Source organism: Palaemon carinicauda, chromosome 41 (genome assembly GCF_036898095.1).
Source record: "Palaemon carinicauda isolate YSFRI2023 chromosome 41, ASM3689809v2, whole genome shotgun sequence".
NCBI lineage: Eukaryota > Metazoa > Arthropoda > Malacostraca > Decapoda > Palaemonidae > Palaemon > Palaemon carinicauda.
Window position 1 is genome coordinate 22147176 of NC_090765.1, and position 12743 is coordinate 22159918.

At 34.0% G+C, this 12743-nt stretch overlaps 1 protein-coding gene across 7 annotated transcripts in view; it reads left to right on the forward strand.

Moving 5' to 3' along the window:
- Window positions 1-3542: 3542 nt before the first annotated feature.
- The window catches only part of LOC137632320 (uncharacterized), a 243832-nt gene continuing 234631 nt past the window's right edge, over window positions 3543-12743 (forward strand). The window contains exons 1-2 of one of the 7 annotated variants that reach the window (XM_068364236.1): window positions 3543-3775; window positions 3883-4305. In XM_068364236.1, the coding sequence (XP_068220337.1) occupies window positions 4161-4305 (145 nt within the window). In that variant the 5' untranslated portion in view covers window positions 3543-3775; window positions 3883-4160. Of the gene's footprint in view, window positions 4306-12743 lie in introns of all 7 variants that reach the window. The other 6 variants (XM_068364237.1, XM_068364238.1, XM_068364239.1 and 3 more) reach the window with 6 other exon arrangements.

Consider the following 12743-nt stretch of genomic DNA (forward strand, 5'->3'; position numbering starts at 1 on the left):
TGTATGTATATATATATACATATATACATTATATATATATATATATATATCCTGTGGCTAATGGCCATAACCGATTTTTAAAGCTATGCGAAAAAATCTGCAACCTAACATGTTGCTGACATCAACAATTAACGAAACACAAATGGAAATGACCGAAAAAAATTTACAACACTGTTTCGTGAACGAGTTACATTTTCTGAAGAAATCTGAACGTGGTGAGAGAGGTCGCATACCTACTGGTAGCAATGAGTGTTGCATCCACTACTTTAGTTTCTCTAACAGTAAATAAAAGACAATGCAGGCAACTAAAAGTGTATCGTCAAAGACTGAAGTAATTTGTGAAACGCACCAACCTTGGGAAATTCAATGAAGATCTGTGTTAGGAAACTAATATAATGTCATCGGTAGTGATTATGAAATTTTCAAGATTAATTGAATTCAGTCTAATTAGTTTCTATCACATTTTCCTATTTTTGAACCATAAATAAAGTTACAAAAATTCTCATATACAATGATACAAAGCAAATTCAGTGACTCGTAGCGACTTAAAAGAAGCTATTACATATGAAAATCAAGCTACATATCAGTTTAGTGAGGTCGGTGTCACTGTATGGACAAGAGTCGTGGTATGACAATGAAATAATATCCAGCAGATTTAGTAGATTTGAGAACAAAGCCCTCAGAAGAATATTGCGAGTTAAATGGCAGGACTGGACTAGAAATGAAACTATAATAGAGATTACTCGAGTGCCTTATGTGGATGAAATCATGGTGAGGGACAGATGGTGATGGTTTGCGCATGCTCATCGCACTCCCCAAGAGATTAGTTCACCAAACTTTCAGCTGGACTCCACAAGGCACTAGAAGAGTTGGAGGACCCCAGGCATACGTGGCTGAGGAATAGGAAGCGTTTAGTAGATGATGAATGGAGATATATTGATTTAAAAACTCAAGATAGAAACGACTGGCGAATCTAACGGAGGCCCTTTGTGTTACTAGGCGTAGGAGGGGATGATGATGATGATGATGGTGATGATGATACTCGCTTCTGATGATAATCGACAAGGTCAGATGTTGACCGAAATGATACTGCTTGTTACCCTATCGTAGCACCTTCGTATTTACACCTAACTAGCTTTCTTATTCTTATTCTTATGCTGGTTTTCCTTCACAGGCAAGAGATACCTGGCTGGGTGCAATGTCAAATCCAGCTTCATGGAGGCCATACAGTTCGTTCTAAATGTTAACAAGGGAACAGGCTCACCTTATTGATAAATGCAATGCAAGAGCTCTAAGTCGATGCATATCACAAACTAATGTTCCACCGCCGGTTATTTAATGCTGTCAAATTTGAGTCCCGTACTACATTATTTTCCAATGACACATTTAACTTTTGCCAGCATCTACTTATTACAGGGAGGCACTAAACTCATCTGCCAGCATACACAACTGTATCATGTAGCAACATCATGAACATACCTGTCAATGTATTAATGGGATGTCATGTGTAATTGTTCTAGAGTAAATTATATCGTTATGTAGGGATGAAATGAAATCTGTTTTTTATTGCCCATATTTTTAAAGATTTGGCAGGTCATAGAATTCTGATATTTGAAGCTATGGTTTAAGCAGCTAATTCATATGCTAATCGTTTATTCCTATGGCTTTAGTAACATCTACCTAATTATGTATTTCCCAGAGAGAATACTTTTAGCAACCAGCTTTATCTGGGGAATTGAACCTTAGATAATAGTTTTGTCTATAGGCTTTTTAAACGTAAACTGACACTTAAAATGCATTTAACTTGAATCTCAAAGAAAGACACTCGGTAGAGAGGAGGGGGTATCCGTAAATAACGCGTGCAGTATTTGATAAGAACTGAAGTAGATCATTAGAAAAGGGTCCATAGGTTTGCGATTTCTATGGAATGTATGTTTATTCTATTTTCAAATGATTCTTTACTAGTTGGTGATAATGATTATTTCGTTGTGCTTAGTAAAGAGTTCGGATAAGTATTTCATGCAGATGTAACACCGAGTGTTTTGCTAAATAACATTGCTGAATTTATTATTAAATTTTATTGTCAGGATGTATATGTATATATACATACATACATACACACACACACACACACACACACATATATATATATATATATATATATATCTTTTGTTATTTCTAACATTAACAATACACAATGGCCATTGATATTCGGAGCTATTAAAACGTTGAAGGGAGTGGCACCAAAAGAGTTTTTATTTGGGATGAGATTGCGAGCCACAATGCACATGCTATCTCTCTCTCTCTCTCTCTCTCTCTCTCTCTCTCTCTCTATATATATATATATATATAGAGAGAGAGAGAGAGAGAGAGAGAGAGAGAGAGAGAGAGAGAGAGCATGTACTGTATGTTCGTACATGTGTGCAGAAATTTATATACTATACATGGAACGGAAAATTATCAGAGGAAGGGACATATATGTCATTTATCATACAACACAGATAGATTGTTCACCGAATGCAGGAAACTTCCCACACGAATAAAAAAAAAAGGTAAGTTAAGATCACGGTCCAGATATACATAGACCTTGGTTAAGATATACAGTAGGTGGAGAAATCACATAAATTGACAGTTAAAGGAACAACAAACTATATTTTGCAACTATTTCCCCCGTCAAAAACCATCACGAATCATTCGTTATCTCTGGAACTAATCAAGTGTTTTAAATTTTGCAGCCGATTTATTTTAAAGATCTTAGATATCCTACCTCCTACCGAGGAGAATATTAATATTAGTCTAAATATAGCTTTAAGAAATGTTTAAATTTACCAATATTATTATTATCATTATTATTACTGTTGTTGTAAAAGAAGAAACTATAAAATGTGCGTTTCAGATGGTTTCTGAAATTTAATTCGAGTGATCCAGATTATTTCATACCATAAATGATACTTGTCAGACTGAAGAGAGAGGAGACAAGGGGATACCCAATTATCTTCCCCAAACTGCCTATGAGTTTTTACGATAGGAAACCCTCAACGTTCGCCCTCGTATCTCCTATCTGCCATAGACTGGTAGGAAGCAGAGAAGGAGAGGAGCGGAAATAGAAGAGGGAAATAAAAATATAAACAGAGAAAGAAACACAATTGTGGGATTTGGAAATATGGGGACGTGTATGAAAGTGAAATTTATTGTAAATAAAGGTAAATGATAACTAATATCATATTAAACACATAAAAAACTGTAAAAAAAAAAAAAAGGCAACAGAACAGAAAAAAAATACAAAGAAAAAATGCACAGAAGAAACAAAGCCAAAAGAAAAAGAAAAGAATTGGAGTGAGAGTAAAGAAAAAACACAAACAAAGGACTATCCTTAAAAGAAAAGCCGCAACTCCCTTGCCGGAAAGGAGCGCGCGTAAGGGCGAACTCAGGATAAGAAGGACCACTGAGGAGAGCCTTTCCTGCAATTGCCCTCTGGCAACTCCTCCCTCCCTCCCCACCCCCACCCTCATTTTTGGCACTGACAGACAGGCCCGGTGAGAGAGAGAGGGACCAAGAGTTGAATACGACGTCGAGACTCGAGAGGCCATTGCCATTGGCGCTCCTGGTGCCACAGCTAAAGGACGTGCCAACGGTGCCATGTAGAGTGGAAGGACAAAGCAACAGTGCCCCTTTTCCCCACCAGGTGACACCACTGGACGTCTGGCATTTCTTTGGTTTTCGAATTTCGGTCGAGAAGACGTTTTCATTTTGTTTTTCTTAAATTGGAAAAGATGTGAATGTGAACAAGCTATAAGAATATAATTTGCACTTCGAGAAATGGATTATATGTGAAATTTTTTAAAGCATAATATAAGAAAGGTCTTGTCATTGTTTTTTTAGGTTGTACTAAATCAAGATTATCCTATCCGTAGACTTACATTTCAAGAACGCATGAAGGTATGAACGGTCAGCATTATAAAGCCTCTTATAAATAATACGAGATGATAAGAAAATAAACGAAAAACGATAAAATCCCCAATTTAAGCTAAAACAATCAAATAAACTTCCCCATTGATAAAAAAATCAAGTTAAAACATAAAACCTTTTAAATCACGACCTGTGGCAAAGTGAACTTTTTATTCGGTGGTGGACTATTTAAGCAACAAGTGACGGACACAATGAAGGTGGTGGTGGGTGGTGGAGGCACAGCAGGTGTGATGCTGACGACGGTGATGCTGATGGTAATCTCATGGGCAGTGACGCCTACGCGGGCGGCGGATCCGAGAGTGGATGCTCTCTCTTCGGTCCTCCGTGAGATCACAGGTATGGAAAGAAGAGATCATTGATATTTAATAAATGATAAAAAGGTACGTTTCTAACTTCCATTTTTTTTTAATTTGTGATGTTAAATCTAATTTTCTCTTCTCGAGTTTTCGCGAGAGATGACGAAAATAATGAAGGTAAGGATAATTGGGGAAAATTAAGTAAAAAACTAAATAAGAAAACTAACATGACGTATAATTTACATCTTTTATGAAACTCGATTTCATGTTCTTGCTACGAAAACATAAAAACATCCTTTATTAATATATGAAATATTTAAAACAAAGATAAAATGTAAGGGACGTTCTACTATGTTTTTACTACACTTAGACAATCTCTCCACTGTACAATTAGGAGGAATATAAAAACAATATAAAAAAAATTCATTATCGATTAATCCTTTATCGAGTGAAATCAAATCTGACATAAAAAAAAAAAACTTGACCCTCCACGAAAAAAAAAAAAAAAAAAAAAAAAAAAAAAAAAAAAAAAAAAAAAACGTACGTACGTATGGGCAATCACTTTTATGACGCCAGATGAAAATTTAATCGAGACAAATCTAGGTTTTTTTTTTCTTTTTTTTTTTTTTTTTTTTTGCTTTAGCTTTTATTCTTGGCCATCGCTAGGTTGCTATGCTCCTGGTCAATCACGTGGGGCGGTTGGAACATTATATTTGTTTTATTGTTTTATTAAGTGGTGCTCCTTGTGCTTTTGTACAATATAAATATACATTATATAAATATATACATATATATATATATATATATATATATGTATACACATATATATACATATATATACATATATACAGTATACTATATAACATATATATATATATATATATATAAATATATATATATATATATATATAAATATATATATATATATATATATGTGTGTGTGTGTGTGTGTGTGTGTGTACAATGCCGTCGGAGCTTTTCAGATCACGGAGGGGTTAACGCTACCAACCAGCCATTCTTATAGTTTCATATAATACACAGGTTACCGGGTTTCAAATGAGTTTTGGTTAGGTTTATAAAGAAATATATTATAGAATTTGACTAATAATGGATTGAAAGGCGTTTCTGAGTCAGGAGGATATTGGGAGAAAGGAGAAGGTGAGGGAAGGGGAGATACGAAATCGCCATTATAATAGTTTAATCTCTCCTCCTATTACCTCAAGTGGTACTTGATGGAACCTGCAGCTACTATGTGATACCCGTGATGCCGCATCTGCCATACGAATACATCAAGGACGAGAGAGAGAGAGAGAGAGAGAGAGAGAGAGGGGGGGAGAGAGAGAGAGAGAGAGAGAGAGAGAGGCATATTACACAAATCCTAATCCATCATCTAGAATGCAGACTTGGAGATCATTGTCTGTCAATCATCGGTTCAGTCTCATGTGTGCGTGTTAAAGAGAGAGAGAGAGAGAGAGAGAGAGAGAGAGAGAGAGAGATCCTACTATGTGATTGTTCTCTTGGTATATAACCTAACACTTTTTTTTTTTTGGTGTCTATGAACATCGGGTCAAATTGTTTTTTCTATCACTACGAATGAAGTCAGAACGGCTGTTGATATCTTGCTAAGGATAACAACTATATGAAAATGTTACATAGTGAGTCATTAGGAATTTAAAAAAAAAAAAAAAAAAAAAAAAAAAAAAAAGTTATTAGTTGCTGCTAATGAAAAGGATATCGAACTGATATAACGCACTATTCTATCAAACCTATTCTAAATAAATATTTTATTAAAGAATCAGACATAGGCCAAGATGTCAGTATGCTTAATGTGTTTGGAAATTATTAAGCTATTGCATTCAGTATCTTTAATTAAATATTGATGGTCACAATACCTAAAAGTTTTCTGTGTGAGAATAGAAAGAATTACCTTTACTACATTTAATTGGTGTTCTATATCTGAAAAAAAAATAATAGAAATCAATTTCATTAATGGTAATTCTAAATTCTTTCCAGTCACTACATTAACTAAACAATATTTTACGGTACATTAAACCAATAAGTTTTAAACTGAAGTCTCTGAAACAATTTAAAAATTGTTGTGGGTGTCGATTATATTGAGTGAACAAAACAAGTGATTCATCATCCAGTAAACGTTTTCATCCACATTTGTGTTCGCCTAGCATTCGCATGGTGGCAGATCGATCCTAGCCCGGGACCGTGAGTTTAAACTGTTTACTGGAGAGGCCACTGCTGTGGTTGGGCTGGCCTGGCTGCCATTTTGTCGAGTATCTATTCTGATCAAACTGGAACTGAAACCAGACACCTTTAACCTTTAACAAAAGATATTCAACAGTTCTTGAGATAACACAAGGAAGGGAAAAACATGCTAATGTCAACATCTGTTGGAAGTAGCTATGCAGTGATTGGTAATATTTAAGAAACTAAAAGGTGATGGTTAATATGAACGAATTCTGATAGGTAAAGTACAGATGGACACAGGAATTCTTGACATACCTTGTCCCGAGAAATACACCCTGTCACACTCTTTCTTCGCAACGAGTAACCAAACAGATAGTGTACGGATAGATGGTAGAGGTGGTGGGTGGGGCTAAAAACAGGAACTCGCACCGCGGTATGGGTGTGGCTGGGTACACTTTTTCAGAGGGAGATGTACCAGGTATTTTTGTGCCCAACTGTACAAATGAGGTATCACTGGATGACATACACTATAAGTGTGAATGTAACGAAAATAATTTTTACTTTATTTAAAGTATAAACTAGAAAATTAATCTCTCTCTCTCTCTCTCTCTCTCTCTCTCTCTCTCTCTCTCTCTCTAATTGTTTACGAGACGCGAGAAAGGCATTTGAATCAACAAAACTGAAGTCCTCGAATTACCAGAGACAAAGTATTAAGAAGGAAAAAAAAAGAGAAAATTGCTCTCGAGAATCAGAACCGTCCTGAAAAAAGGTCCCAAATACCTCTCTCTCTCTCTCTCTCTCTCTCTCTCTCTCTCTCTTCTGAAGGGTGTCAGCTGCTGCGCCTTCTGCTCTGTCTGCGTTGGAGTGATGACGTAGGTGTCTCGGGGGGAAGCTTAGCCCCGTTGCTTGTCCGGATCAAGAGGATGCATGTAGGTTGCACAACAAAAAAATTGTAAATAAACGGATGAATACAAAGACCGAATGGTAAATAAGCAAGATATAAACCGAAATAGAAGAATGTGGACAAACACAAAACATACATATCACGCAGACACAACCTCACACACACACACACACACACATATATATATATATATATATATACACACATATATATATATATAATGTATATATAATATAACTATATATAGTATATATATATATAGTATATATATAGTATATATAATATAATATAATATATGTATAGATGAATATATATTCATATATATACACACATACAGTATATATATACATATCTATATCTATCTATCTATCTATCTATCTATCTATATATATATATATATATATATAACAACAACAAATGGAGCCGTTTTCTGTCCACTGCAGGACAAAAAGGCTTTAGACAAGTCCTTATTCCTGTCTGGGGTTTGGTCATTTTCCTCACCACGCTGGCCTGTTCGGATTGGTGATGGTGGGATATTTTAGTCTGGTCGCTTACATTAAAACATGACTGTTACAGCTTTGCTGACCATGGCGATACACAAAAAACCCTTTCACTATGATCAAATATATTCACTGTATATATATATATATATATATATTTATATATATATTTACTGTGTATATATATATATATATATACACAGTATATATATATATATATATACATATATATATATATATATATATACACTATATATATATAGATATATAAACGTATTTCATCAAAAACTGAACATGTAAAATCCTTGTTTGATGCTTAAACATACACGGAATACATGTATATGAATGAAAATAAGATATAAGATTCAAATATTTGTGATACAACTTTACAGTTCAGACCAAGTTTAAAGTTAAAAATTTGTAACATACGCATTTGGCAGTATTATTTGCAAGCATAATCTCCAATTTTCTCTCGGGCCAATAATATTCCTTTCTTTGCTTGCCCTTGTGTGTGTGTGTTTTTTTTTTTTTTTTTTTTATCCCGCGTAGAGCTTTGTTATGTATATAATGATAGTTTAATGTTCTACAGTAAAAGGATTTACAGATGGAATTAGATTCTTTTGCATGTGAGAAGCAACATGAACTCAAGCTGAGATATTATTTTCAACACATTTCCTTAAGAATATTCTATTCTTAGTAGAGACTCAAGCTAAGATATTATTTTCAACACATTTCCTTAAGAATATTCTATTCTTAGTAGAGACTCAAGCTAAGATATTATTTTCAACACATTTCCTTAAGAATATTCTATTCTTAGTAGAGAACATCATCAGGAATTATAAAACCTAAAGATGAAGAATCCAAATGTTAAATGAAGAAAAAAAAAAAACAGTAAATAATCCACAACTTCCCCTTAACAAGGATGGTCTCTTTTCCTCCCCAGTGTTAATACTATAGCTAATCTCGACATGTGGAAATATTCAATAGCTGAAAAATTACTCTACTGGGTGGAATTCGATGAGAGGAAACTTGCTTAATTTACGTCCTTTGGAAATATTAGGTCCTCAGTATAGTGATAAAAAAAACTGGAAAATAAGTATTTCTCGTAACAAAAACAAAATTTTCCCTATATAATAGGGTAAAGAGCAAGTGTCTAACTACACATATATGTATATACTGTATATACTGTATATATATATATATATATATATACATATACACATTAATATACATATATATATATATATATATATACACAAATATACACATACAAATATATTGCATGTGCCAAATCCAAGACAACGACTCTAAAGGGTTTGCTAATATTTTCATCAATGCACGATTTAAATCCTTTAAAAAGAAAATGAAAAATAAAATCAGCTCATTAATTTCACTGATAACGTCTACACTTTCAAAAGAAAGTAAATGACCCTCTGTTGGGGGCTGTCCCTTATACTAGGACTAAATAGCGCGCGAATGTTAAGAGGTGAATGGTGCATTCTGTGTCGTGGGGGTACGACGCGCTACTGATAGAGGTGCATGAAGTTTCTATATAGCAATGCAACAGTTAAAGGATGAATGTGGCAGTGGTTGTCGTGTTGTCTTTTATGGCAGCAACCAGTTTTATGGGAAACAGGTTATTGTTAAAATATAAATAAATAAATAAATAAACACATATCTATCTATCTATCGATATATATATATATATATAAATATATATATATATATATATATACTGTATATATATAACGTAAAATATATATATATATATATATATATATTGTATATATATATATATATATTACACACACACACACACACACATATATATATATATATATATAAATATATATATATATATATATATAATGTGTATATGCGTGTATAACAACAAATGCAGCAGGCATGTCCTTATTCATGTCTGAGGTTGGACCTATTTTTATTACCACGCTGGCCAGTGCAGTTTGGTGATGGTAGGAGATTTTCGTCTGATTGCTCAAAGAAAACCAACCTAGTATTGGTGGCCCTGACAAAATTTTCGTTGATCATGACGATATAAAAAACTCTTTCACCACGATAGGGTATCCTCACCCAGAAAGGGGTGCATACACACATATACATATACAACAAAAGCCAGTAGGAAATAATAAAAAGCTTTAGTACCAAGCGCTTTCGTGCATTTTAATACACTTCTTCAGGGTACAATAAAATAAATACAAATAAAAAAACAAATAACATGCTCATGTTTGTTGTTGAAATAGAAGTAACCCAATGAAAAAGTCTACATAAAAAATGTTTTCTTATGAATTAATTCAGGATCTTCACGCTGTGTTGGTTATTTAAGTGGGCGGGGACTCTGAACAGGAGCCACAAAGGTGATTGCATGTAATTAATGGAGATGGCTGCTGTGTTTATGCTGGGACTCGACCTGATTTCTTGTCATCTTTCTGGACTTTTTCCATTGCTTTCTTCTTTAGATGATAATAATAATAATAATAATAATAATAATAATAATAATAATAATAATAATATAAAAAGGATAACGTGGAATCATTTGGATAAGAGGCCATGCTGGATATCAATGCATTTAAACATACCTGATTTCGATATCAAAAGGTTATTTATGGCATGATATCTAAAGTTATTAAAAAACTTAATATGTAAATTTTTTCACCTTTACTTAGCTTGGCTTTACCTTTGCCACCTAATGTACCGACTGTGTTTATCAAAGCATTCGCTTCCGGTCACCCAACAAAGCAATGACCAGACCTAATGTTGATTGGTATCACTGATATGAAACCTACTGGTACAAAGGAAGTATTACCGCCGTAAGTTGTGTATAAGTGTTTTTTTATTTCCATTTAGCCGATATAAACAATAGCATCCGTGAAAAGATCCAAACTTCATTTTATTGTGTCTAAGGACAGGTAAATTCGAGATAATTCGGCAGATATTTAACTTGCTATAGTTACATTACGGCTTCCTTGCTTAGAAGAGATTTTACAGAATTGAATAATGAAATTTGTTATCTTGATTAAATTTTGAATTTGAAAGACTTATTTTTACATCTTGGAAACGATGAGGTGTGGTCATTTATTTTTCATCATTAAGCAGAATTGTTTAAAAAAATACTGCTCTTACACGCCTACAATGAACCTCCATGGCAATAAGCAAGACATTTTATGTACATTTTTTTCGTTACTCTATCTAGTTGACTCAAAATGCTAACAACGCTTAAAACTAGAGAGAGAGAGAGAGAGAGAGAGAGAGAGAGAGAGAGAAAAAAAAAAAAAAAAAAAAAAAAAAAAAAAAAAAAAAAAAAAACAGCTTTCCGATACGGACAGACCATCATATAAAATACGCACAATGACTTTTACCACTTAGAACTGCCATCTACATCACAATAACCCAGCTTCTCTTAAGAATTATGGGGGAGGGGTCCTTCGTATGGAGGAGGAAAAAACAAAACGTCAGGGGCGGCTTCTCGGTAACCATACTACTCTAGCAAAGCCGTGTAAGTGTTGGACAATCAAAACGTCACATACATCTACATAAAAGGTACAGCTGTTTCGACCCCGGCAGCTTCAGTCCAACCTACATTTGCTTCGAGTCCCGCTTTGTTCGGAATTTAGATGCTGATGATAATGGCGATTCACTGACGAAGTCAGGGCGTGACTGTAAACACGGCCCTTAAATGTTGGCAAAGCCAATGATAATAGAGATACATTTCTAGATTGACATTACATCTCTCTCTCTCTCTCTCTCTCTCTCTCTCTCTCTCTCTCTCTCATAAAAGATACGTTCTTCATATTTGGATATTATTGGGGTTCGTGTTATCATCGTAACACAAGAGATAATCAATCGTTATGCTTTTTATTCAGTATGCACACGAACACCTTGGTAGGCCTACCCAAGGTGAAAGAAGAACCGTCTTGGGCCTACCAGTATTGAAAGTATGAGTATGACATAATTGTGATCTCGTCGCAACAGATTTAAAGACAAGATCTTCTACCACCAAATTGGCTAAAACCTTGTCAACAATTGCTATAAAGGCCTGAGTAATTCATATAACTATACTAGGCAGTGTAATTTATATAAGGTTATCCTCACACGTGAAACTGATAGCATTTACAAAATATTCCCCAAATTAGTATATTCAACCCAGCTAATAGTAGAATCGAGATTAAAACCTATATATTATATGGTAGTAATCACTTATCTTTATTCTTTGAACTGCATCACCATTCCGTATCATACATTTTAACTTGATAATAAAAGATCAGTCGATAATAGCAAGAATTCGTAATCGACTATTGAGAACCTGTCAATTTATGAAAGGGGTGTCGGTGGGGGGGGGGGGGGCTTGATAAATATAGCTCCACGAAGGGAGGTCTATGTTGTTTTATTTGTAGTTATTTACAACAGATGTCATCTGGAAGGTGATAATCCAGCTATTCTTATATGTGTTTGTGTATGTAAGTTTCGGGTATTTTCTTATGTAAACACGTTTCATTCAGGTAAGCTGCTTGATGTCCGTGAAGTTTAAATTTACTTTTCTTTGTATCCTTTTGCTTAATATTATAAAAATACCAACCATTAAGATAAACAAAGAAGTTATAAAGGTCGCTACTAAAGAAAAAAAGAAATATAAGTGGAAATAAAACACTACATTTTTATATGTTAATTATATTTAAAATCCTCTAATTCTTGAATCTTCGTCATTTTAGTGGCAGATGCCACATTCATGTAATTAAATAATTTTAGAATCAACTCTCTCTTAACAAACATTCAATCAGTAAACATAATCTTAAAAGGAATACAGGAAGCCATCTGGCATCAAGCTTTCAAAGCAAACATCTATTTAAGATATACTGT